The sequence below is a fragment of the Triticum aestivum genome, chromosome 5D (assembly GCF_018294505.1).
Source record: "Triticum aestivum cultivar Chinese Spring chromosome 5D, IWGSC CS RefSeq v2.1, whole genome shotgun sequence".
Lineage (NCBI taxonomy): Eukaryota > Viridiplantae > Streptophyta > Magnoliopsida > Poales > Poaceae > Triticum > Triticum aestivum.
Window position 1 is genome coordinate 123831699 of NC_057808.1, and position 27649 is coordinate 123859347.

Consider the following 27649-nt stretch of genomic DNA (forward strand, 5'->3'; position numbering starts at 1 on the left):
TCATACAATTGAACTAATCATCAATGCCCTAGATCTTAATCATGGTGGCAATTCATAAGATTGAGAAAGAGAGATACATGACACATAGCTACTACCATAAACCCCCAGTCTCGAAGGTGGACTACTCCACATCACCATGGGAGCAGCAAGGGTTGATGTAAAGTTTCAAGATGAAGGTTTCCCCCTTCGACAGAGTGTCAGATTAGGGCTGAAAACGAAGATTGCCCTAGAAGCGAAGTGGTGGCCGTGGAAAAATCAGCAACAAATCACGTGTAGGTTTTTTGGGGGTATATATAGCCATCGGACATCGGAGGTACCCGGTGGGAGCCCCATGGGCCACGGATCCCCCTCTAGACGCCTACCTTGCAAGGGTGCCTACAGGAGGCTCCTAGGGCCTCTCTTGGCATGGGCCCTAGGCCCATTGGTCCTCTAGTGATGCAAAAACACTCATGAATTTTCTTGGATTTTTGGGGGACTTTTTGTATGGTCATTTTTTGAAGTACCAAAAATAATAGAAAACATAAACTGTAAATGGGCACTGAATAAATAGGTTAGTCACTCAAAAATCTTTAACAAACTTTGCAAACTTACATGATAGTAGCCATGAAGCATACAAAAATTATTGATGCATTGGAGACGTATCAAGACCTATCCATTGGTCAGAGACCAAATTGTTGAGTAGGTTATGTGGCACCTGCCATCCATAGAAGTATGTATCATTTTGTACCACATCGATGGCAAGTGGCCTCTCAAAGAGTTTGGCCTATTTCTCTAGAGTGATGAAGGACACAGGCTCATCGTCCTGCAAGATGCCAAGGCGACGTGGCAACACCTTTTTTCCTTGGTCTTGGAGTCAAAAACCACGGTCCGCTCTAGCGATCTGATAGCCGCGGTGAGGGGTCAATTTAGGATTAACTAAAGTTCCTACGAAGTTATTTATTTATGTGATACATGTGTTTGGTATGTCTAATTTGATCTTAAATTAGACGTGCAAAATTGAAGAAAATGACAACAAAAATATGGAAGCCAATTATGGCGATCGTCCATATGACGAATTAGAGTTGGTCTAGTGAATCTCTCACCTTTTTATATTTAGTCAAAGTGGATTTTTTTTTTACGGATGGCAAAGTGGATCTCTCAACTTGAACGTTTGGAAAACTCAAAATTTAGAAATAGAAAAAAACGTATTCTAACGGGAAGATGAGATGGAAGCCCAATGATCGGGCCGGCCCACCTCCACCCTCTGTCTTGTCGGTCTCGTGCACCACCATCCCGGGCGAGGAATAAAACCCTCCTCTCCTCTCCTTCCACCAAAGCCGTAGCAGCCGTCCGGCCGGAGCGGAACCATCCGCTCTCCCCTCGCGCTCCACGGCGGCGGCCGCGGCCCTCCACGGGGATGGAGTCGACCGGAGGAGATCCGTCCGGATTCGCCGCTGAGGGTGAGCCGGCCCTACCTAGCAGCTTGCTTATTAGGCTACCTTTTCTTCTCTTCTTCTTCGCCGTGAGCAATCAAACCCGAATCCTACGCTTTCAGCTTCCCTGAATGCATCCGTGCGTGATTCCATCCGATCCAATCCGATCAGATCATTCTTCTCCCGCGCGGCCGCGCGCGCGCAAGCTCGATCTTAGCTTCCTGGTGGGTGGGTCCCATGCTGCGTGTGAACCCGCGTACTGGGCCAAGTCAAGCATGGATGGAATGGATGCTTGCTTCTTCTTAGCCACGCGTGTTTTACTAGTTACCACTTTCCTCTTTTAGCGGTTTAATTAATTGGCTAGCAGCATGTCGGGCGATAAGTGATATTTAATGGCGGGGAGTTTAGGCTAAGAATTGCATATTCAAGTGTTCAACCAGTGTAACCATGCTAGTATCTGCAAGTAGTTTTTAATTGCCGGGAGATGGGTGGTATTTAGTTCATAAGATTTGTTGTTTCCTGTCCATACTAATGCTTTTGTTCCTTTTCTCTACTTTGTCTTTTCCCTTGCTAGCTTTACATGCTTCTAGTGATGTGAGCGAACATGAAGAAATTAAACCCGCTGATGACAGCAACACCATCTCAGACTATGCCCAGGAACCATTGAATTTTTTTCTGGAGCAAGAATCAAACGATGCCAGTGTTAGTACAGAAAAGAAAGAGTCTGTCGTATCCAAATGCAAGTCGGTGGAAGAAATTCCAAGAGAAGCAACCGTAAAAAGGTGCAAGAACATCGATTCCAAGAAGCTCTTCTCAAATAACAAAAATAGTCCAAGCCTCACTGGTATTCAGGCTCTTAGAAAGCCGCCAAGAAAGGGGGCCCATCCTATTCAACTTCGTGAGAGCAAAATGTTTCAAGACAAAAAGCCTCCTTCCACATGGATATGCAAAAATGCAGCCTGCAAAGCTGTGCTTACCTCAGAGAATACATTCTGTAAACGGTGTTCGTGTTGTATATGTCACCTTTTCGATGACAACAAAGATCCTAGCCTTTGGCTCGTCTGCTCATCGGAGACTGGTGACACAGATTGCTGTGAGTCGTCCTGCCACGTTGAGTGCGCACTCCAGCGCCAAAAGGCAGGGCGCATCGATCTTGGGCAATCTATGCACCTAGATGGTAACTATTGCTGTGCTGCCTGCGGGAAGGTTATTGGAATACTTGGGTGAGTAGTTTTGCCTCTTGCTGATGCATTGGCATATACATTCAGTATGGGAATGTTGCTATGCATTTTCTACATTGCAGTTTCTGTTATGTTGCGTTTTTCCTGGTTTTATCAGTTAAGGCTGGAATTGTTGAGATGTTGATTTCGTCTCATTTTTACTAGCTGACTCGGAACTTTTCTGTGATAGGTTTTGTTGGGTTTTAAATATTTAAGTCGTGATATTTCCAAACGTCAGCTAACCATTTTGTTAATTTTGCCTGAAACATACTCCCTCTGTAAACTAATATAAGAGCGTTTAGATCACCACTTTAGTGTTCTATAAATGCTCTTATATTAGTTTACGGAGGGAGTACATTAGAAGTATGACAGTTGTAGATTTTATCCATACCTTATTGACATGAGCTTTGTTATAGTGAACCCTTTTCTTGTTTATTTCCTTTTTGTTTTGCTTATTTATGGTACCTTTGGATTGAGCAGGTTCTGGAAAAGGCAGCTAGCGGTTGCTAAAGATGCTCGTCGGGTTGATATTCTTTGTTCTCGTATATACCTAAGTCATAGGCTTTTGGATGGCACAACCCGTTTTAAAGAGCTGCATCAGATTGTACAGGATGCAAAGGCAAAGCTGGAAACTGAGGTTGGTCCCCTTGATGGGTCTTCTAAGATGGCCCGGTGCATTGTGGGCCGGCTTCCTGTTGCTGCTGATGTGCAGAAACTTTGCTCTCTAGCAATGGAGAAGGCAGATGACTGGCTGCAGTCAAACTCTCAAGCAGAAACTAAACAAATTGGTAATTCATTTTTTTAAGTTTTACCTCTTTCTAGTGGGTTCATGTGGATTCTTTTTTGAATCTTACAAACTTCTTTTCATGGTGCAGATACACTTCCTACTGCCTGCAGGTTTAGATTTGAAGATATTACAGCTTCATCATTAGTGATTGTTCTGAAAGAAACTGCTTCCTCGCAGTATCATGCTATCAATGGCTACAAGCTTTGGTACTGGAACAGCAGAGAACCACCTTCCACTGGGGAGCCTGTTATTTTCCCCAAAGACCAAAGAAGGATATTGATTTCCAATCTGCAGCCCTGCACGGAGTATGCCTTTCGGATCATTTCATTTGTTGAGGACGGTGAACTTGGCCACTCTGAGTCTAAGTGCTTTACCAGGAGTGTGGAGATCATGCACAAGAATATAGAGCATGGTGCAGAAGGTTGCTCGTCTACTGCCAAGAGAAATGTCAAGAGGCAAAATGGCAGGTCGTCGGGCTTCAAGGTGCGCCAGCTGGGTAAAGTATTACGGAGGGCTTGGGAAGAGGATGGTTTCCCCAGTGAGTTCTGTAAAGATGAGATTGAAGATTCCTGCGATCAGAGTGATTCAGTGATACTAGAGAAGGGTCAAGTTGCACATGTTGTTTCACGCAAACTCGATCTTAATGAAACCTCAGTCCCAGATTTAAACGCTGAGGTAGTCATGCCAACAGAGTGCCTCCGAAATGAGAACGGGTATAGTTCAGGAAAGAATGATTTGAGGAAGTCCAATGGCTGTGGTGATTTTGCGACCTGCACCGAGGGGCATGTCGGCGAGGCACCTGCAATGGAATCCCGATCACAAAGTCGGAAGCAGACATCAGACTTGGAGCAGGAAACCTGTGGGGAGGATGGCAAATTGGTCATCGGTTCACAGAGGCACTTCTCCCATAGGTTAGGTGAGCTAGATAATAACTATGAGTACTGTGTGAAGATTATTCGATGGTTAGAATGTTGTGGCCACATCGAGAAAGAATTTAGGATGAGATTTCTAACCTGGTTTAGCCTGAGATCGACGGAGCAGGAGCGGAGGGTTGTCTTGACCTTTATCCGCACCCTCGTTGATGAGCCCGGTAGTTTGGCAGGGCAGCTCCTGGATTCATTTGAAGAAATTGTTGCCAGTAAAAGGCCAAGGACTGGTTTCTGCACTAAGCTATGGCACTAATCCGGATAGGCAAACACTAAACAACACCAGTATACTAGTATCCAATATTCTTTGAAAGGGGAAACATAACACTGGTTTGTGTACTAAGCTATGCCATTAATCGATATTATTTCTTAATAATACTCTTACGAGGGGAAAGTAACTGAGATATCACAGTTTTTCCACTTCGTTGTAATATCACTTCTAACTGCTGATAAATGTACGTGTGGTTAGTTTTATTGCTGTACTCTGAACTCTACCATGATAATTGATTGATGCCTGTAACTCTGTGTTTACCGGAAAAGTAATATCAGGGAACTATTACAGATAACGAGTTCTACACCTCCACTACAACAAAAATGTGTTCTTTGTTTAGGAATATACTCCCTCCGTTCCTAAATATAAGTCCTTGTAGAGATTCCACCATAGACTACACACACAACAAAATGAAATGAGTGAACCCTATACTCTAAAAGGCGTTTGTATATATCCGAATGTAGTCGCTATAGTGGAATCTCTACAAGGACTTATATCTAGGAACGGAGGGAGTATATTGAATTTTTTCACTGTGATTTGAAACTTAGCAACGTGTTTCGCTGGTGAGAGTGGGATGAAGTTGAACATGAAAGTTACTGAAGTCATCTCACCGCTAAATTCTGGCGTCTCCTTAGCACCATATTTTGGCAGACGCCCCCATGAAGAATTAGAAATTAAGTCACATATGAAAAAATAAAAGAAGATTTTTTGTACAGATAGAATAACATCGAGTGCACACTAATGCAGTCATTTCCATACAACACTGTTGACCATACAGCAGTGAATCCTGGTGGTGTCCTACGGCAGGACAGATATGAATGACCCACATGGCCATATCCAAGCACCAGCAGAGTTAAGTTCAGACACTACAAGCAATACATTTCAACCAGATGTTGACAAACTCAATCCACCAGAGAGTAAAAATCACAAGATCTACCTGCCCAAGAACACAAGACTCTGTATCATTTCAATAACTCTGCACCTTCTTCTTCTTGTATGTCCTCCAATGCCTTGGTTTCAGATTTCAGCTCAGGTTGATCGTCCTCCATTTCCACAATCTCGGAGCTTACTTCGTGCTGTTTGCTTGTGCTTCCCTCTGGTCTGTCATCTTCGAGTTGGCTTTCCAGCCGATCCAAGAACACCTCTTCGGCTTCGGTGAGGGGATGGTCGGCTTCCTGTTCACTGTCGAAACAGGTGTTGTACCTCACCAAATAATCCACCTGCCCCCCGGACTTGCTGATCTGGCTGTGCATATCGCTCAGCTCACAGCTTCTGTCCATCATTTCCCGCTCACTGCCATAGTATTCGGCATCAGAATGCCGACCGGAAGATGCTGGAGATGAGTATGGAGTGTAATCTCCAGGAGCCACATCATCACGCTCTCGAAGCGTCCTCAAGATCAATGTTTTGAGAAAGTTCATGACTTGCACAGCATGCATCAGGGCTGTCAAAGGATCTGACATCTAGCATTCAATAAGAAGTTTAAAGATTAGCTGCAGTAATGACAACTTGCCAACTGGTGTTTCCTTTTCCGGAGGTTAGGTAAGTACAGACATGTGCTACCCTGCAAGAATACTAATGTGCTGATTACCTGAGTCATGTTGGGGGCAAACACCATGGCTATGTTTCTAGCATTCATCTTGTTTAGCTCCTCCTCTTCCACAACATCAGCCATTAGCTCAACAGCCCAATTGAGGAGTGCAGCTGGGGTGGGGCGCAGTAGCGTCACAAGCTCTAGGAATTCTTCTTCAGAATTGCATTGTAGAACCTGCTCCGGGGAGAGGCTATCCAGCACACCTTCAGGAAGTTCCCTGAACCATGCCTGAGCAATACATACAAGTTGTAGTTATGTCGTCTTGTAAAACCAACAGTCCTTGTTTAACATTTGATTGTAGACTTATGATTACAGTCTATCGATCGTGTGAACACACTGTCCTTATTGTGTCATCATATGTTGATGCGAGTGAAGGACAAATGTACCTTAATGAGGCTTGCCAAGCAGTGAACATCAATGTCCTCAGGAACAACTCCTTTGTTCAGTTGATCCCTCACATGCTCTTCTTGGTCATTCTCCGGGTTTATGCGAAAGATCCCTTCAGCCTGAAGATACAAAACTCGGATGAGTAAATTCATGCTGATTCAGGCCTTCTGGTATGGAGCAACTAATGACTAATGATGCCTGACCTTTAGCCCCCCCTGAGCATACAACCTCTCCTGCATAAGCAGCAGTATCGTGGGGACCGAGTTTCCCTTGCCATCGTAGGTGCATTGCATTGATTCGGCTGAGACACCGAAAACACTCGCACTGCAGGAAAAAAAATTGTAAGCATCTTTGTTTGCGCTTTGTTGAGTGAATTGCGTTCAAATATAGAATCTTGGACAAAGTCATATCTGAATATCAATTTTAGTGTTCAAGTTAATTCCATGTGCACACGGAATCTTGGACAAAGTCACCATTAAATACCATTTTGTAGTCATGCAGTTAATTCCATGTGCATATTAAATATCAGTTTTAGAAGTCCTGTTAACTCCATCTGCATATTGAATCTTGAAGGGCAAATTTATGACAACAGACATTCTGATATAAAAGAAGCATAGTTGGCTAAAAATCTAAAATTCCTTATGACATTTCCAGAAAAGTTATTCTATCATCCCACTGAACCAAAACACATTCTACATCAGTTAAAGTCTTGGTTTTATAAAGGAAGCTATTAAAGGCACCCACCGTTACTGGGACTTTTGAATTAATACGGATGGAAACTCCTGCAGTATTTCCAGATCTATCTACTCCTATCAGGAAGTACAGTTGCTTGAACAGGTCAAGAAATTTTAACAAAAATGACAGCAATTCTCAGACCCCCACATCAAGCAACCAGCACGAGTTGCTCAAGACCGAGTTCCAAATCAGCAACCTCCGTAGATTTTTCTCTACTTCACAGAAAATGTTCAACCTTAATTTGGGACAATTTGCTTGCAGACGTTAAACATATATATATCCTGTCGAGTATGGAAGGAAGCTAGGAAGGTTGATGAGATCTCATGGATGGATGGAAGGGTACCTGGCGCTGGGGACGCGGGGAGGCATCTCCACCTCGAACTCGACCGGGAGGCCGAGGAAGCCGTGGAAGCGGTCGAAGGTGACGTGCGCGACGTGGCGGACGTCGGTCGGCCAGCCGATCTCCATCTCCGCCAGCTCGGGGGCGGCCGCGTCCTCGTCGTCCTCCCCCCAGCGGCAGCCGCCACCGCCGCTGGCGACGCGGTCCGGCCCCCGCTCCACCCGGCACGCCACGACCGACCTCCGCACGGCCGCGAGCAGCAGCGCCAGCACCGACAGCTGCTGCCTCTCCCGCTCCTCCGCCTCCTCCCCGCCACCGCCGCCCCTCTTCTTCCCCACGCTTCCGCCCTTGCACCCCGTGGAGACCACCACCACCCCCGTCATCCTGGGTTGCTTCCACCGCCCCTCCTCACACAGCGCCCGAGCTCGCGCGCATGGGCGTCGTCGCCGCGCAGCTTTCTCCCCTCACTCCAACTAAAATCTTGGACCCGCCGCCTCCCCCTCTTGTACTCCCTTTCGAAATCGCGGCTCTGGACACATAGATCGAAGCTCAAGCCCCTCTCTCTCCGCTTCTTGGAAGTTGGAACTGCACAAAATGCCCTTCTCTCTCTGTTTCTCACTGCGGTGGTGAGGTGGTGAGCTCAGAGAAGCATTAATGAGGGGGGAAGGAGTGTGGAGGAGCCAAGTGCAAATAGTTTTGAACGCAGAGGGGCCGAGGTGCAAAAGGGTATGGGAAGGATTCAAACTCTGACCCGACCGGCCGCAGGAACTGAAAAGCGGCTCCCTGCCCCTAGTGTGATGTCCTTTGCCATTTTCCACGTCACATTTAAAACGGAAGAAAATATTTTGCTTCAAAAGCACACAATCCACCTGGTGTTTGCAGCTTCGTCAACGCTCGTACGGACGCTGGAATTGATGTTACTCAATTATCCTTATCTAAACATCATTGGTGTTACTTGAATACTCCGGTGTGTTAAAGATATATTATGGCGGCTGTTATGGATATATTATGGCGGATGTTATGGATGTCTAGTTAAAGATCAAGATTAAACGTACACGGTTTATTAGAAGTTGATGCCTGTAACTCTCTTCTTTTAACTCTCTTGTGAACCTTCGTGTATCTCTCTTACTTTCAACGTGCTATGCACAATTGTAACAATCAAGTGTATGCATTTATGGGATAAGCCCCATCCTATGAATATATAATATGCGGGCTCTCCAGCAGAAGAGTTGAGACGCTTTACCCATCTTGACATGGTATATAGAGCCTCCTTCTTCCATCGCATCTAACAGACCCCTCACCACCGCAGCCTTCATCTTCCACCTTGAGCCGCCATGTCCTCCTCCACCCAAGTCTCTTCCCTTGGCCTCAATTACACCACATCCGAATCTCTCAACCGAACCAACTATGTCCTCTGGAAAGCCCAAGCTCGTTCCCAAATCATGGGGCCTGGGCTATATGGGTACATCGATCAATCCACAGTCGAACCCACAAAGACCATCATGACCAAGAACTCCGATGGGAAAGAAGAGATCGTTCCCAACCCCGCCTACAACCCCTGGCTCGTCCCGGACCAACAGATTGTGGCTTATCTCCTCCCGGAAGTTCTTGTTCAGGTTGCATCCCTAAAAAAATCCCACGCGATCTGGTCAGCACTCGCTAACATGTTCGCCGCCCAATCCCTCTCCCACGCCAACAATTGCCGCATCGCCCTCTCAAACGCCCAAAAAGGCTCACAGAGTGCAACTACTTACTTGGGTCGGATGCGAGCCCTCTCTGATGAGCTCGCTGCAGCTGGCAAACCCATCAAGGATGAGGAGCTTCTCTCCTTTATCATCGGGGGGCTGGATATGGATTATCAGCCCCTCATCTCGGCGCTGGATGTCCGCGTGGAGCCCCTGATCGTGGATGATCTCTTCGGCATGGTCTCAAATTTTGACGAACGAGTCGAGATGTTCAAAGGAACGGGGGCAGGTGCCTTCAAATCCTCTGCCAATCTCCCTGCCAGAGGCCATGGTGGGTCTCCCAAGGGCTACCGCAAGGGTGGTGGTCCTGGCGGTGGCTATGGTGGTAACAACAGTGGCAACAACTACAACACCGGCGGCAGCAGTAATTACAACACCGGTGGCGGCGGCTGCCGGTGTCAAAACCGGCAGATCTCAGGTAGGGGGTCCCAAACTGTGCGTCTAAGGATCGAGGGTAACAGGAGGCAGGGGACACGATGTTTACCCAGGTTTGGGCCCTCTTGATGGAGGTAATACCCTACTTCCTTCTTGATTGACTTTGATGAGTATAGGGTTACAAGAGTTGATCTACCTCGAGATCGTAATGGCTAAACCCTAGATGTCTAGCATGTATGGTTATGATTGTCTCTACGGACTAAACCCTCCGTTTTATATAGACACCGGAGGGGGCTAGGGTCATACAGAGTCGGTTTACAGAGAAAGGAATCTTCATATCCGAGTGCCAAGCTTGCCTTCCACGCCAAGGAGAGTCCCATCCAGACACGGGGGAAAGCCTTCCATCTTGTATATCTTCACGGCCCACGAGTCCAGCCCATGTCACATAGCCCGGACGCCCGAGGACCCCCTAATCCAGGACTCCCTCAGTAGCCCCCGAACCAGTCTTGAATGACGACGTGTCCGGCGCGCAAATTGTCTTCGGCATTGCAAGGCGGGTTCTTCCTTCAAATACTTCAAAGCATCTGAACCAAAGGACTGTATTCGGCTTTTACATCTTCGGTCTTGGTAATGTGAATTCTTCGAACAGCTCGGTTGTACATTAAATGTTATACCCTTCGGCTTCTGTGCCATCGTCGCCCCGGCTTCCACGTGTCAAACGAATACGGAGGGTCCAAGTATTTTCACAGATAACACCCCGACGGCGTACAGAAGGCGTCTATTTAAGGAGATCAAATCTCAGATGCCATTCCACACCAGGCAAAAATCCTTCAAACTTGCCACAAGAAACCACGCAAGCATGGCCAGCGCTCCCAGTTCTTCCTCCCGCCCCCATGGTCCTCAAAAAGGCGATTGGGAGAGCTGCTCTGTATCCCATGCCCAGCTGACCATGCTCCAGGTGCAGGGTTACCTCCCCCTGCGGATCTAGTCCCCGTTCGGGCGGGGTTAACTTCTTTTACTGGCGAAGCCCTGGCAGAAATTTCCCTAATCCTTCAGAAGGGGAGCGAGTGTGCTTTGTTTCCTTTCTATTGAGAGGCGTTGGATTTCCAATCCATCCTTTCCTCTGAGGTCTCCTGGAGTACTATGGCCTCTAACTGCACATTCTCATGCCGGGCTCCATTCTGCACATCACGGGCTTTGTCGCTCTTTGCGAGCTGTTCCTAGGCTGCGAGGCCCATTTTGAGTTATGGAGGAAGCTTTTCTGCCTCGTCCCTCACTCCCAAAAGGGATCCATATTCGCGGTGGGCGGTGCCGAAGTATGGCGCATAGCCGGGACAAGATACCTATCCGACACTCCGAAGAAGGCATTCGAAGAGTGGCCCTCTGAGTGGTTTTATATTGAGGACGTTGTTCTCTCGGACCCAATCCAACGAGGCCTACCCGAATTTTCCAACGTTCCGTTAAAGAAGCGCCATAGCTGGCGCCCCCGGAGCCTCGAGGAGGAAGATACCGCGGAGGTTAAGAAGTTAATGGAAAAGATAAAGATACTCGCCCAATCCGGACTGTCCATAATTGAGGTCATGGCGATTTCCATAATGCGAGGTGTTCAGCCACTCCAATCCAGAGGACTCCCCATGTGGAACTACAACGGGGAGGATGACACATCTCGCTACGGGCGCAAGGGTCCGGACAACTTCGCCAGCCTGGCCGCCACGTTGGCCGATCTTTATAAAGGGGAGAAAGAAGAGTTCACTCACCTTAAATGTCGAGAAGGCTTTTCCATGTACAATCGTCCCAGCTGGGTGAGCCTTTTCTTCATAACTTTACTCGATCTCCTTCCTAAGTCGTACTTATTTGAACTTTAATCCGACTATTTTTAACAGGAATCGAGGAAGGCTGTCGCGGGGATTTATAGCCCTGCTCCGCAGCCAGAGGGTCATATTCAGGACCTGGATCCCGGATTTGAGGAGGATCCGGATATATTTGTAGAGCTCAAGGAGGGGGTCTTCTACCAGGCGAGCTACGACGGCACAGAAGTGGGCATTACAGCCGATTACCCCGGCCTTCTCCCTTCCTCTCACGTAAGTACCCCGAAGATGTCTCCTCCAAAAGAGTTTTCTCACTGCACTTCACCCACTGCACTGTCTCGTGCTTTAAAGGGGCGGTGCTCGTCTCGCCACTCCGCATCAGAGGCATCCCTTAACAGGGCGGAGCCTGTGCGAGGTGGGTCTTCGAAGAGAAAGGCGGATGGCGAGACTGCCAAGCCTCCATCGAAGAGGTATGGTTTTTAATATGCCCCGTGGCAATCATACCGAATTGTAACGTTCCTTACTGCGCCATATTTCAGGAAGAGCGTTCGCCGTACTATATCCGGAGACCTCGCCGGACATGCGTCCACCAATCCGACCCTGGACCATGTCTCCAGGGCTAGAGTTGATACGGGTGCAATGCCGGATTGTGCTATCTCCGAAGATTCGGATAATGTATCCGTCACCAACTCCGAAGTGGAGAGTGCAATGAACCATCGGCACCAGAGGGCCGCTATGCGCGACCCCAACTTTACTGAAGAGGCATTCAATGCCTTCAGCTCGGTGGATGCATACATCCGAGCTGCTCGGGATGGGCTTGCTGGAGCCACTTACCAGCTTTCAGAGGATATGCGGGTAAGATCGTATTGTGTAGATTTAATAATCATATACTAGTAGCCCCCGAGACTTGAAACCGTTGAAGCAACTGATTTTAAGGATCGTTGTATAATCAGGTACTCACGGAGAAGAAGAACATGCTGTCTCAGGAGCTAGAAAAGTGTCGGACCCAGCTAACTGTTGTTACCGCCGAACTGGATAAGTCCAAGGAGGCACCGACTGGTAAAGTCCCCTTCTGTCCGGAAAATATAATCATGTGCCAGTAATGTTTATTCAAATAAACACTGTTGTATTTACGATGGCAGGATCGTCGGATCAGCTGGAAGAGAAACTAAAGGCCGCGCAGGCGGATAAACAACATGCCGAAAGGCAAGAGGCCGCTGGTCAACGTATACTGACACGGACCAGGGATGAGAAGAACAAGCTACAGGATGCCAACACCCAGCTAGGAGAAGAGCTGAAAGACGTGCGAGCCCAACTGGCGGACGCCTTGAAGGAGAATCGAAAGCTGAGAGGCGGCATATTCAATATGCCTTTTGACTTACTTTCGTACAGTTCGCTAATGCGAGTCTTAACAAGTATATTTCTGTAGGTGTGTTGACTGGGCGGCCCGAAGAAGAGGTGTCCGGATTTCAAGGCGACTTGCTACAAGAGCTATCCAAGGTGCATGAGCGAGCTCGGAAGGCAATGAGAAACATCGCTAAGGTTTTATGACCAGCCGATTTTCCTCCAGGAAGTATGGAGGAACTCGTGAATTTATTCAAGGGAGCTCGACGCCGTTTTGGGCTATGGAAAATATCAGCATGCCGAGAAGGTGCTCGGGAAGCCTGAGCCATGGTGAAAACATGGTACACCAGACTTGATCCGAATCATATGGCGCGGGTCGGACCTCGAGGATCTGATGGATAAGAAATTCCGATCAGCCTGGTGTACGACCAAGTGAAGATGGCCGCCAAGTATTCACAACAGGATTGTAAACTAGACAACCTGTTAGAGGGTCTAGAGGAAGAAGAAGTTTTTGAGTCCAAGTAGCAATGTACTTTTATCGACAAACTTGTCTCCAGTCGAATTTGTAAAACTATTGTCATGTCAGACTTTCTGCTTCGACCTCCGAAAACCCGAGGTTTGGAGTGTTTCCGAATACTATACCGTAGGTAAACACCAAAGTATGTTCGGAACCTAGGCAGTCCGGTCATAGTTGCTTGAACAGACAAATTGTATTCGGGGAGTTATGTTATATTACATTTGATTGTAAGAAACATCTTCCAGAGAGAATAGTTCCGTTAAGGGTTCCTTTCCCTGGGCCAACATGCGGTTTTTTTTGTGCATGCCGAAGCTGTGATGCTAAAAATCACAGTACACATTATAGTCTAGGGGTTTTGTATTGCAACGAGGGCAGTTCATCTTTTGCTCGCCGACCAATTATTACCTTAAGAACGCTAGCTTTCGGCTTCACCCAGCTGAGGTACACGTCCGGATAACCCGACTATAACAATCGCAGAGGTGCTCCCTTTATGCCCTAGACGAACAAGCGGGAATGTAGGGCATAAGCACAGGAGCCAGGCAACCCAGCTTGGGAAAAACTTAAGTCATAAAGGTGCATATAATGGCGAAGAAAAGACATATATGAGTAGACGACACATATATACGGTGAGCTTGATGCTCGAAAATAATAATAAGCTTCTGTAAAAAGAAGCCCCCAGGTATTGTGGGGTATGTACATTTAAGGATGTATACCCCTCAGGTGTGCGGTTTTATCCGAACACGAGCTAGAAGTCGTATAAAAAACGAGAAAAAATACAACAACGAAAGGGAGAAATGAAGGAATGAGGAAAAAGGGTATGTGTGCGGACTTAGGCGTAGAATCTTCGGAGCCTTGCAGCGTTCCATGGGTTTGGCTCCAAGCGATTATCGGAAGCATTGCGAAGGCGATAGGCTCCTCCAGTGAGAACTTCATCTATAATGAATGGACCCTCCCATTTGGGCTTGAGCTTGTCCTTTTTCTTCTCCGGTAGGCATAGAACGAGTTCACTGATATTGTAAGTCTTTACCCGTACTTCTCTTCTTTGATATTGCCGAGCCTGCTGTTGGTAGAATGCGGAACGGGCCTTCGCAACATCGCGCTCCTCCTCCAGGCCGTCCCAGTCGTCCTGCCGATCGAGCTCAGCTTCTTTCTCTTCGTACATGCGCACTCGAGATGAGTCGTGAATAATGTCGCAAGGCAAGACCGCCTCCGCGCCGTACACCATGAAAAAAGGTGTACAACCGGTCGTGCGATTGAGCGTGGTCCGCAGCCCCGAGAGTACGGAACCGAGTTCCTCAACCCAGTGCTTGTCTGATTCTTGCAGAGATCGCACTAGCCTGGGTTTGATGCCCCTCATTATCATGCCGTTAGCCCGTTCGACCTGACCGTTTGTCTAAGGGTGATATACGGAGGCGTAATCAAGCTTGATGCCCAAATTGGCGCACCAAGTTTTCACCTCGTCGGCTGTAAAGTTAGAGCCGTTGTCAGTAATAATACTGTGCGGGACACCATAACGGTGTACGACGCTGGATATAAAGTCTATCACCGGTCCGGCTTCAGCCGTTTTAACTGGTTTGGCTTCTATCCACTTAGTGAACTTGTCGACCATAACGAATAAGTATTTCTTTTTCTGGCCTCCCCCCTTAAGAGGTCCGACCATGTCGAGCCCCCAGACCACAAAGGGCCAAGTGATGGGGATTGTTCGTAGCGCAGTGGGCGACATATGGCTTTGATTAGCAAAAAGCTGGCATCCAATGCAGTGTTGTACGAGGTCCTATGTATCTGCTCGGGCCGTGGGCCAATAGAAACCCGTACGGAAGGCCTTACTTACAAGGGCCCAAGCTGCGGCGTGATGGCCACCAAGACCAGCGTGTATTTCAGCCAAAAGCTACCGTCCCTCTTCTTCGGAGATACATCTTTGAAGGACTCCGGTAGTACTTTTCTTGTACAGTTCTCCTTCGTGAACTTTGTAGGCCTTCGAGTGTCGAACGATACGACAGGCCTCAGTCTGATCCTCAGGGAGCTCATTCCTAGTCAGGTAGGCAAGGAAAGGCTCGGTCCACGGGGCAATTACAACCATGATTTCATGGTCCGATGGTGTTATTTCTGTGCCCGATACCCCGATGATCCGGAACTGTGTTCGGAATCTGGGGGTATGATCGGCTCCAGACCAGTGTTGCCGCTCTCGTCCTACCACACCACGGATGGCTTGAAGAGTCTTTCCACAAAGGTGTTAGGTGGGATGGGGTCACGTTTAGCGCCCATGCGAGCAAGGATGTCCGCGGCTTGATTACTCTCTCGAGCCACGTGATGAAACTCGAGCCCCTCAAACCGAGCTGATATTTTGAGTACGGCGTTGCGGTAAGCCGCCATCTTCAGATCTTTTGCATCGAATTATCCGTTTATTTGGGATATTGCGATGTTTGAATCCCGCGCACCTCAAGGCGTTGTATGCCCATGGGGACAGCCATCCGGAGACCATGCAATAGGGCCTCGTATTCGGCTGCATTCTTAGAGTCTGTGTACAGTATTTGGAGCACATAGCGGACTATGTCTCCTGTGGGGGATGTCAAGACAACACCAGCCCCAAGTCCGGCTAGCATTTTAGAGCCATCGAAGTGCATCACCCAGTTGGAATATGTGCCGTACTCTTTAGGGAGTTCGGCCTCTGTCCATTCGGCGACGAAGTCAGCCAACACCTGAGAGTTAATGGCTCAGCGTGGTTTGTACGTTATTTCAAATGGTAAGAGCTCAATGGCCCATTTGGCAATCCGGCCGGTGGCGTCCCGGTTGTTTATAATATCATTGAGTGGTACTTCTGAGGCCACCATGATCGAGCATTCTTGAAAGTAGTGCCGCAGCTTGCGGGATGCCATAAAGACCGCATATGCTATCTTTTGATAATGCGGGTATCGGGATTTGCATGGTGTAAGGACCGTCGATATGTAGTATACTGGTTTTTGGAGTGGGAACTTATGCCCCTCTTCCTCTCGTTCGACGACGAGCACCACACTCACGACCTGGTGAGTTGCAGATATGTAGGCAACATTGGTTCGCCGACGTTTGGTGCGTCCAGGATTGGGTTGCTCGCTAGCAAAGTTTTTATTTCTTCCAGTCCGGCTGTTGTAGCGTCTGTCCACGCTAAGTGGTCGGTGCATTGGAGTAGGCGATACAATGGCAATGCCTTTTCTCCTAATCTGGAGATAAAACGGCTCAAAGCTGCCACACACCCGGCTAGTTTTTGGACCTGCTTGAGGTCAGTTGGTGTTGCCAATTGTGACAGGGCTCAGATTTTGGCTGGGTTTGCTTCAGTTCCTCTATTGGAGACGATGAACCCGAGCAGTTTGCAGGCGGGAACGCCAAAAATGCACTTTCCGGATTGATCCGTATATCATATGTTCGGAGGTTGTCGAACGTAAGGCGTAAGTCGTCCACCAATGATTCAACATGCTTGGTTTTGATGACTACGTCATCTACATATGCCTCCATAGTCTTGCTGATTTGCTTTTCCAGGCACGTTTGAATCATGCGTTGGTAAGTGGCGCCGGCATTCTTGAGCCCGAAAGGCATAGTGTTGAAGCAGAAAGGCCCATACGGGGTGATGAATATCATTGCGGCCTGGTCGGATTCCTTCATCTTAATTTGATGGTATCCGGAGTATGCGTCGAGGAAACACAGTGAATCGTGTCCCGCGGTTGCATCAATAATCTGGTCGATGCGAGGTAGTGGGAAGGGGTCCTTGGGGCAGGCCTTATTAAGGTCTTTGAAATCAACACACAGGCGCTAGGATTTATCCTTCTTTGGTACCATGACCAAATTTGCTAGCCAGTCCGGATGTTTGATCTCTCTGATAAACCCGGCTTCTAGTAACTTGGCTAGCTCCTCCCCCATAGCCTGTCGTTTGGGTTTGGAAAATCGCCGCAGCGTTTGCTTGACTGGCTTGTATCCCTTCAGTATATTGAGACTATGTTCGGCCAGTCCGCATGGGATTCCTGGCATATCAGAAGGGTGCAAGGCGAAGATGTCCCAATTCTCACGCAGGAACGCGCATAATGCGGCATCGACCGTCAGATCCGAATGTGCCCCAATGGAAGCTGTCTTCTTGGGGTCCGTCGGGTGAACTTGAAGTTTGACTATTTCGTCTGCTGGTTTGAAGGAAGTTGACTTAGGTCTCTTATCAAGTATTACGTCGTCCCTATCCATTGTGGAACGTAAGGTGGCTAATTCTTCGGCCGCGAGGGCCTCCGATAGTGCCTCGAGGGCCAGGGAAGCGGTTTTGTTTTCGGTGCGGAGTGCTATGTCCGGATCACTAGTGATAGTGATAACTCCGTTGGGCCCGGGCATTTTGAGCTTCATATACCCGTAATGGGGTATAGCTTGAAAGCATGTGAATGCGTCTCGCCCCAGCAGGGCGTGATACCCGCTGTTGAAAGGTTCCACATGGAAGAGTAACTCTTCAAACCTATAGTTCCCCGGCGTGCCGAATACTACGTCGAGTTTGATTTTCCCCGAGCATCTTGCTTCCCGATTGGGTATAATGCCTCGAAAGGTTGTATTACTCTGCTCAATGCGACTCCTATCCATTTGCATTTTATTGAGAGTGTCCTCGTAGATGAGGTTCAGTCCGCTGCCACCGTCCATTAACACTTTAGTGAGAAGGAAGCCGTCCACGATTGGGTTTAGGACCAAAGCGGCTGGTGCCCGGACTGAGCGGGACCTTGGTTCGTCATCGGCATTAAAAGTAATCGCCGTATCGTTCCAAGGGTTTATTGCTGCTATTTGGCAGACTTCGGCGAGGTCGCAGAGCGCCCTTTTGCGCCGATTATTTGATGAGAAGGTCTCGAAGACCGTGAATACTTTGAGACCGTCGTCCTCCGAAGAGTACTTCTCTGGGGTAGTTTTGGTGAGGATACCCTCGCCGCTCTTGGCCACTTGCCGGAGTATCCAACATGCCCGTAGGCTGTGCGTTGGTTCGGTGTTCGGCGTCATGTGTATTTGACAGGGCCTATCGAGCCATTCCTCAAAGACAGTCCTATGTACCGTAAAGGGCTTAATTTTCTTGTCCACGGGATGATGATCAGGTGCCCCGCGAGGGTGCATCCTTTTTGCCCGTCCGGGAGATGGCTTAAAGGCCTGCGGTTCCCAGCGGGCTGTCTGAGTTTTCCAAGCGCTTTCCATTACGCAGTACTTCTGCACTATGTGTGCCAAATCTACGAAGTGCAGTATGCGACGGCGGTCAAGGGCATTAAGGATTCCCTCATCCGTACAGTTGTTGCGAAATACTGAGATCGCGTCATTGTCGTAGCAATCTTTAATCTTTTTTTAACAAGTAGGAATCTAGCCCAAAAGTGATGGACTATTTCCTGAGGTTGTTGTCGTATATACATTAAATCGCATATGTCCGGGGGACCAGAATTGCTTGGAGAGTATTGCTTGTGGTGGGCGGGTGGGATTAAATCTGGCCCATGGCCCACTGTGGAATCCGGGTTTTGAAGAACTTCTGATGTTAATGGCCCAGGATCCGGAGTGTCCTGAGAGTTTTTAGGCCTGAGGCCTAGTTCTATGTTCGGAGGACGGATAGTTTTTCGAAGATGGGCGTCTGGCTCGTAGAGCTCGGAAATCCAAACATAGTTTGTTTTTAGCATAGGAGGAGTGGTATCCTCACCTTGCTCTTCCACGATGGTCACCAGGTGGGTGACCGGTGGGGATATGATTTCTCTCTGGTTGGGTTTAAGCCCAATCAAATCACAATCTGTTGAGACTCCCAGGGCGGCGATGCGATCTAGAAGTTCATTTAAAGACAAAACATCTGTCGGATCCATCTTATCGACGCTTTCGGGGTTGATGCGGAGATGATTTTTGGCAATCCGGGGGACCGCCTCAGGCTTTATGGCCGGGCGGGCGCCTATGGTGAAATTGCCGATCTGGAGGATCTGCCCAGGAACTAGAGCTTTTCCGGAGGTGATTTTGTCGTTGATGACTAGGCGTGCCATCGATCCTTCTATCGACAACACAGAGGAACTCTCAATGAAAGCACCAATGTCGGTGTCAAAACCGGCAGATCTCGGGTAGGGGGTCCCAAACTGTGCGTCTAAGGATCGAGGGTAACAGGAGGCAGGGGACACGATGTTTACCCAGGTTAGGGCCCTCTTGATGGAGGTAATACCCTACTTCCTGCTTGATTGACTTTGAAGAGTATAGGGTTACAAGAGTTGATCTACCTCGAGATCGTAATGGCTAAACCCTAGATGTCTAGCCTGTATGGTTATGATTGTCTCTACGGACTAAACCCTCCGGTTTATATAGACACTGGAGGGGGCTAGGGTCATACAGAGTCGGTTTACAAAGAAAGGAATCTTCATATCCGAGTGCCAAGCTTGCCTTCCACGCCAAGGAGAGTCCCATCCGGACACGGGGAAAGCCTTCCATCTTGTATCTTCATGGCCCATGAGTCTGGCCCATGTCACATAGCCCAGACGCCCGAGGACCCCCTAATCCAGGACTCCCTCAGCGGCCACTACCACAACAACAACTACTACTCTGGCAATAACCGACACCCCTCCTATAACAACAATAGGGGTTGTCGGTTTCAATGTTATGATGAGTATGAAAATAAATGTCAAATTTGCAAAAAAAACACATTGCAAAGGATTGTGATTGGTGCTATGCCGAGAACAATTCCCAATGCAAGAAAGTTGCAGCAGCTGCAGATACATCTTATGGAGTTGATACCAATTGGTACGTTGACTCTGGAGCCAGAAATCACGTCACCAATGAGCTTGAAAAGGTGAACATGAGCGAGAAGTACTGTGGCCATGATCAAGTCCACAACGCAAACGGTGAAGGTACAAAGATAGATCATGTTGGTCATGCAATTGTCAATACCCCTCATTGGAATATTCATCTTACAAATATCTTACATGTCCCATAAACTGAGAAAAATCTGCTTTCTGTTCATCGTATTGCCATAGATAACAAAGTTTTTCTCAAGTTTCACCCTACTTCTTTTTGATTCGTGATCAGGCCATGAGGAAAATTCTCTACCGTGATAGATGTGTGCATGGGCTCTACCCTTTGATTCCTCAGTTTAGAAGCTTCAATAAACAAGTGTGTGGTGTCATCAAAATTTCATCTGAACGGTGGCATGCGCGATCAGGATATCCTTCTTTTGTTATTGTTCAACAAGTGCTTTGAAATAATCAGCTCCCATGTGTTGGTGAGTGTAGTCTTGAAACTATTTGTGATTCTTGTCAGAAAGCGAAAGCTCATCAATTACCATATCCTGTTTCCACTAGTATTTCTACCAAGCCATTGCAACTTGTTTTTTCTGATGTATGGGGTCCAGCTCCTTCTTCCGTTGGTAGACATACTTACTATGTTAGTTTCATAGATGACTACAGTAAATTCACTTGGATCTACCTTCTTAAAAAATGTTCTGACGTTTTTGAAGTTTTTCATAATTTTCAAGCACTTGTTGAACGCCAATTCGACACTAAAATCCTTGCTGTCCAATCTAATTGGGGTGGTGAATACGAGAAGTTAAACTCGTTTTTCCAAAAGTTGGGTGTTTTTCATCATGTTTCATGCTCACATGCCCACCAACAAAACGGATCTGCTGAGCGCAAACTGAAGTGCGTTATATTGACTAGAGGGGGGGGTGAATAGGCGATTTTACAAATTCGTCACTAAGGAATTTCAAGGTGAGGAAATTCCTAAGCAACGAACTACTTAGCAGCGGAATAAGTACTCAGATGCAAGCGTAACAGAGCAGTAGCGTAGTCATCATGATGAAATGAAAATAAACATAGAGACAAGTAGCGTGTAAACAGGATAAGCAGGCTAAAGACAAACTGAATGAAGAAATAGGATTGATGAAATTTAGAAAGTCTTTAGTCAAAGTCTTCAAACAGTAACGATCAGATACTTCAACACAAGAATGAGAAATTAAAGGGTTGAGGAAATAGAACCAGTAGCTTGGTGAAGACGATGATTTGGTAGACCAGTTTCAACTGCTGTGACAGTCGTACGTCTGGTTGGAGTGGCTAGGTATTTACCTGATGACACACAGTCCCGGACACACAGTCCTCATCGTATTCTCCTTGAGCTGAGATCACATAGACCTCACCCAATCATTCGTGGTAAGTCTTCAGGTGACTTCCAAACCTTCACAGACTCGGTCACTCGGCGATCCACAATTTCCTCTTGGATGCTCTAGACCATGACGCCTAACCATTTGGAGGATGCACAGTCCTCAAAGGTAACAAGCATCGGTTCCACACAGGAACAATCTCTTTAGTGATGCTCAATCACGTTGGGTTTGTAGGTGTTTGGGTTTGGGTTTTCCTCACTTGATGATTTTTGCTCAAAGTCCTCGGAGGATGGGATGCTCTCAATGACAAGTGTCAGTTTCTCTCGGAGCAGCCAACCAACTAGTGGTTGTAGGGGGCGGCTATTTATAGCCTAGGGAGCAGCCCGACATGATAAGGCATAAATGCCCTTGTCGGTGTCAAAACCGGCGGATCTCGGGTAGGGGGTCCCGAACTGTGCGTCTAAGGCGGATGGTAATAGGAGGCGGGGGACACGATGTTTACCCAGGTTCGGGCCCTCTCGATGGAGGTAATACCCTACTTCCTGCTTGATTGATCTTGATGATATGAGTATTACAAGAGTTGATCTACCACGAGATTGTAGAGGCTAAACCCTAGAAGCTAGCCTATGGTATGATTGTTGTTGTCCTACGGACTAAACCCTCCGGTTTATATAGACACCGGAGGGGGCTAGGGTTACACAGAGTCGGTTACAAGGGAGGAGATCTACATATCCGTATTGCTAAGCTTGCCGTCCACGCCAAGGAGAGTCCCATCCGGACACGGGACGAAGTCTTCAATCTTGTATCTTCATAGTCCAACAGTCCGGCCAAAGTATATAGTCCGGCTGTCCGAGGACTCCCTAATCCAGGACTCCCTCAGTAGCCCCCGAACCAGGCTTCAATGACGATGAGTCCGGCGCGCAGATTGTCTTTGACATTGCAAGGCGGGTTCTTCTCCAAATTCTGAGTACATGTCGAGTAGTGTCCGGCTTCCCATAAATGTTGCATTCTTTGGCTTCTGCGCCCAATAATGGCTATCCTCCACGTGTCGAGCGAATGCGAGAAGTCGGGGCATTTTTACACTTGCCACCCTAACCATGTAAGTAAATCGTCTATTTAAAGAGACGGGGATACTCAGATCCAGATCACACCATCCTCCCACAGCGAGTATCCATAGGAGCGCGCCCGAAAAAGTCCATCCCATCATGGCCGGCCATCGCAGCTCCTCCTCTCACTCCCGTAGCCCTAAGCCAGGCAATTGGAAGAAGTGCTTCGTCCCCCACAGCCAATTAGTTGAGTTGCAGACCCAGGGATTCCTCCCTCCAGCGTATATGGTCCCCGTTCGAGCCGGACTCGCCACCTACAACGGCGGGGAGCAAGCGGAGAGCTTTGCCAACCCATCCATGGGGGAGCGGGTATGCCTTGCCCCTTACTTATTAAGGGGGCTTGGATTTCCAATTCATCTGTTCCTCCGCGGGCTCCTGGAGTTCTACGGCCTCCAGCTGCATAACTTTACTCCTGCCTCCATATTACACATCGCTGGCTATGTCGCCCTTTGCGAGCTGTTTCTGGGCTGCGAAGCTCATTTCGAGCTATGGAAGAGGCTATTCTGCCTCGTACCCCGTACACAGGAGGGGTCAATATATCAACTGGGCGGAGCCGAAATATGGCGCATTGCCGGGACCGGATACCTGTCCGGTACTCCGAAGAAGACATCCGAAGACTGTCCTTCGGAGTGGTTTTATATGGAGGACGTCCCCCTTCCGGACCCTATTCGGATGGGCCTTCCTGAGTTCGACAACGCTCCCTTGAAGAAACGCCGCAGCTGGTGCCCTCGGAGCCCCCAGGAGGAAGACAACGGGGAAGTCCTTTACCTGATGGGTCGGATACAGACGCTGGCCCAGTCAGGATTGACAGTAATTGAGGTCATGTCAATATGTATAATGCAGGGGGTGCAGCCACTTCAATATCGGGGGCAACCCATGTGGTACTTCAATGGAGAAGACGATGCCACCTGCTGCAGTCGTAAGGGACCAGACTCAGTCGCTGCTCTAGCAAAAATTATGTCCGATTTGTACAAATGAGAGGAAGAGGAGTTCATCCGCATTAAGCCATGGGATGGATTCTCCATGTACAACCCCCAAGCTGAGTGAGCTGCTACTTTTTACTCCAAACCTTCCCGCATTCTTCGTCATAAGTATTTACCTTGCCATTTCATAGCAGGAACTGCGAAAAGCTGTAAGGGAGGTCCACAGCCCGCCTCCACAACCGGAGGACCCTGACCGGGCCCTCGACCCCGGACTCGAAGAAGATCCGGACACATTTGTGGAGCTTATTGACAGGAAGTTCTATCAATTAAGCTGCGACGGTGCCATGGTGGCCATCATAGCTGATTATCCGGGACTACTCCCTGCATCGCATGTAAGTAAAACCGGAGTCCTACCTTCCAAGAAGGATCCCTTTTCCCGCACTTCACCTACCGCACACATATGGTGTCTTACAGGGAAGGCCCTCGGGACGCCATGCCGAACCCGCAGTGACTCACCAACAAGGGGCACTGAAGCCGGGTAGGTTTAAAAGGAAGGCGGTCAGGACTGAGACGCCGTCGCAGAGGTATGAAAAAGAACCCCGCTCCGTGGTTGTCGTCTTTTAAAATATAATAACGCCCATGTTTCCTAGTAGGAAAAACGCTCGCCAGACTATATCCGGAGAGGTTGCCGGCCACGCCTCTGCCAGTCGGGCTCCAGAGCCGGACTTAGAGGCGGACGCTAACATGGGGCCAACACCGGATGTTCCTCCTACAGAGGATGCAGATAGGCTATCCGCTACAAATTCCGAAGTGGAGAGCGCCATGAATCACAGGCGTCGCCGGGCTGTACTACGCAACGCTTGTTTCTCCCAAGAGGCGTTTGATGCCTTCAACTCAGGAGACGCGTACATCCGAGCTGCTCAAAATGGTCTTGCCAGAGCCACGGACCAGTATGTAAAGGATATACGGGTAAGAAAATCTAATAATTATGTATATCAGTAGCCCCTGAGACTTGAAACAGTTGGCACAACTGATTTAAGGATCATTGTTTGCATAGGTTCTTACGGAGAAGAATACCCAGTTGTCTCAAGAGCTGGAGGAGTGCAAAGCCCAGCTTCAGGCCGCAGTTGCCACGGTGAAGGAGTCCAAGATGGCCCCATCTGGTAACACTTGTTTTCATTGCAAAGAATGTCATGTACCAGGTAGTATGCGGCATGCGTGCAAATCTAACAATAGATTCTGCAGATCACTCCGGAGTGAATCCGGAGGTCGTGCGAGGGGATGAGCAACATGCTAACCGACAACTAAAGGTTGGCGAGCGCGTGCTTACACGGGTTAGGCGAAAAAAATGATCTCCAAGATGCCAATACCCGGTTGGGCGTTGAACTAAAAGATGTTCGAGCCCAGCTTGCTGACTCTGTAAAAGAGAATAAGAGGCTTCGACGCGGCATTTTTAGTAAGTGCTTGAATGAACTTTTGAAGAGTTCGGCGAAGAAACCGGCTGATAGAGTTATATCTGTAGGTATGCTGACGGGTCGTCCCGCGGAGGAGATGCCCGGGTCTACAGGCGATCTTCTGCCAGAGCTCTCACAACTGCACGAACAAGTGCGGCAGGTGATGCAGGGCATTGCCCAAGCCTTGTGGCCGTCCGCCTCCCTGCCAGGAGGCATGAGAGAGCTTGTAGAAAAGCTCAAGGGAGCGCGGCGGCGCTTCCGATTATGGAAGATATCAGCCTGCCGACAAGGTGCAAGGGAAGCCTGGGCCATGGTGAAGACGCGATATACCAAGGCTGACCTGAACCACATGGCCGAGGTCGGACCTGTGGGGCCTGATGGGAAAGAGATCCCCGTCAGTTTGGTTTATGACCAGGTAGAATTAGCCGCAAAGTATTCCCAACAGGACTATAGGCTAGACAGCCTGTTGGATGGTATAGAAGAAGAACTTAGTCAGTCTAAGTGACTGTGTACTTCAAGTGACATATATTGTCCCTAGCCGGATTGTAAATCATTTGTCATGGCGGACCTTTTCGCTTCGACCTCCGGACCCGACAATCCGGAGTGTATCCGAATACCCGCTCAGTTATGTAAAAACTGGGGTATGCATGGAAACCAGGCGTAGGGGTCATAAGTGCTTGAACAGACAAGTACCCAACTAGCTATGTTATATTACATGGATAGTAAGAAACATCTTCCAGGGAGAATAGTTCCGTTAAGGGTTCCTTTCCCTGGGTACGCATGCATCAATGTGCATGTTTGAACTGCGAAAAGAGACGTAGGATAAAAACATCTGGGGGTATGTATTATAATAGATAAAAATCATCTTTTGTTCACCGACCGAATATTCCCTTAAGAACGCTAGCTTTCGGCTTCACCCAGTCTGAGGTACACATCCGGCTGACCCGACAGTAACAATCGCAGAGGTGCTCCCCTTATGCCCTAGCCGAATTAATGGGAACGTAGGGCATAAACACAAGAGCCAGGCAACCCAGCTTGGCAAAAACTTAAGTCATATCGATGCATATAATGGTGAAAAAAGGCATGTGAAAAGTAACACATGTGTGGGGCCTAGAGCCTGGAACGTAGCTATATTAAGCTTCCGTATAAGATGCCCCCAGGTATCATGAGCGCGGCTAGCGCGTCAAGATTGTGTAGCCACGACACATTTTAGCCTTTTAAGGCCTTGAAGAAAAAAAGGGAAGAAAGAAAAGACAGATAACGAATATAAAAAAATTTGACAGAGGTAAGGAGACGAACATAGAGTCCGGCACTAGGCGTAGAACCTTCGGAGTCTGGCTGCGTTCCATGGGTTTGGCTCGAGTCGATTGTCCGATGCATCCCGCAGACGGTATGCTCCACCGGCTAGAACTTGGTCAATAACGAAGGGACCTTCCCATTTGGGCTTGAGCTTGTTCTTTTTCTTCTCTGGTAGGCGTAGAACGAGTTCGCCAACGTTATAAGTTTTGGCCCGTACTTCTCTGCTTTGATACCTTCGAGCCTGTTGCTGATAGAATGCGGAACGGGCTTTTGCCACATCACGCTCCTCCTCCAGGGCGTCCAAACTGTCCTGCCAATCAAGCTCAGCTTCTTTCTCTTCATACATGCGCACTCTAGGTGAGTCATGAATTATGTCGCAGGGCAGTACCGCCTCTGCGCCGTACACCATAAAAACGGTGTGTATCCAGTAGTGCGATTCGGCGTGGTCTGAAGCCCCCATAGTACGGAGCCGAGCTCCTCTACCCAGTGCGTATCCGATTCCTTCAAGGATCGCACTAATCTGGGTTTAATGCTGCCATGATAAGACCATTTGCTCGCTCGACTTGACCGTTAGTTTGCGGGTGATAGACGGAAGCATAATCGAGCTTGATGCCCATGTTGCTGCACCAAAGTTTTACCTCGTCGGCTGTAAAGTTCGAGCCGTTATCGGTGATGATGCTGTGGGGAACGCCATAACGGTGTACAACCCCGGATATGAAGTCTATCACTGGTCCGGATTCGGCCGTTTTAACTGGTTTGGCTTCTATCCATTTGGTGAATTTGTCCACCATGACCAATAGGTATTTTTCTTATGGCTTCCCCCTTTAAGGGGTCCGACCATATCAAGCCCCCAGACCGCAAAGGGCCAAGTGATGGGGATTGTTTGGAGAGCGGTAGGTGGCATATGGCTTTGGTTTGCGAAAAGCTGGCAACCGACGCAACGTTGAACGAGGTCCTGTGCGTCTACCCGGGCTGTCGGCCAATAAAAACCTATACGGAAGGCCTTGCTTACAAGGGCCCGAGCTGCGGCGTGGTGGCCGCCATGTCCAGCATGAATTTCTGCCAAAAGTTGTCGTCCTTCCTCTTCGGAGATGCACCTTTGAAGGATTCCGGTAGCGCTTTTCTTATAAAGCTCTCCCTCGTGGACCTTGTAGGCTTTAGACCGTCGCACAATGCAACGTGCCTCGTTCGGGTCCTCAAGTAGTTCCTGCCTAGTTAGGTAAGCCAAGAAGGGTTCTGTCCATGGGGCGATGACAGCCATAATCACATGGGCCGAAGGTGTTATTTCGGTGGCGGAGCCTCCGATTACTTCAGAGT

The 27649-nt window shown here is 48.4% G+C and overlaps 2 protein-coding genes across 2 annotated transcripts; one reads left to right on the top strand and one right to left on the bottom strand.

Moving 5' to 3' along the window:
* Positions 1-1251: 1251 nt before the first annotated feature.
* Positions 1252-4865, top strand: LOC123119840 (VIN3-like protein 1). Its single transcript, XM_044539786.1, has 4 exons — positions 1252-1439; positions 1987-2635; positions 3113-3420; positions 3508-4865. The coding sequence occupies exons 1-4, from the start codon at positions 1397-1399 to the stop codon at positions 4599-4601; spliced, it is 2094 nt and encodes a 697-aa protein (XP_044395721.1). The 5' UTR covers positions 1252-1396; the 3' UTR covers positions 4602-4865.
* A 437-nt stretch (positions 4866-5302) lies between these two features.
* LOC123119841 (rho GTPase-activating protein 2) lies at positions 5303-8314 on the bottom strand. The gene is made up of 5 exons (XM_044539787.1): positions 7676-8314; positions 6801-6921; positions 6597-6716; positions 6208-6438; positions 5303-6079 (listed from the first exon to the last, which is right to left on the bottom strand). The coding sequence occupies exons 1-5, from the start codon at positions 8053-8055 to the stop codon at positions 5579-5581; spliced, it is 1353 nt and encodes a 450-aa protein (XP_044395722.1). The 5' UTR covers positions 8056-8314; the 3' UTR covers positions 5303-5578.
* Between the last annotated feature and the right edge of the window lie 19335 nt (positions 8315-27649).

Bases quoted from the DNA above. Each gene is read 5' to 3' on its own strand.
- LOC123119840 (XM_044539786.1), top strand. From the start codon at position 1,397: ATGGAGTCGACCGGAGGAGATCCGTCCGGATTCGCCGCTGAGG. The intron at 1,440-1,986 runs GTGAGCCGGCCC...TTCCCTTGCTAG, and splicing joins GTCCGGATTCGCCGCTGAGG to CTTTACATGCTTCTAGTGAT. The intron at 3,421-3,507 runs GTAATTCATTTT...TTCATGGTGCAG, and splicing joins AGCAGAAACTAAACAAATTG to ATACACTTCCTACTGCCTGC.
- LOC123119841 (XM_044539787.1), bottom strand. From the start codon at position 8,055: ATGACGGGGGTGGTGGTGGTCTCCACGGGGTGCAAGGGCGGAAGCGTG. The intron at 6,439-6,596 runs GTACATTTGTCC...TGTATTGCTCAG, and splicing joins GCTTGGCAAGCCTCATTAAG to GCATGGTTCAGGGAACTTCC. The intron at 6,080-6,207 runs GTAATCAGCACA...ATTGAATGCTAG, and splicing joins TTGCCCCCAACATGACTCAG to ATGTCAGATCCTTTGACAGC.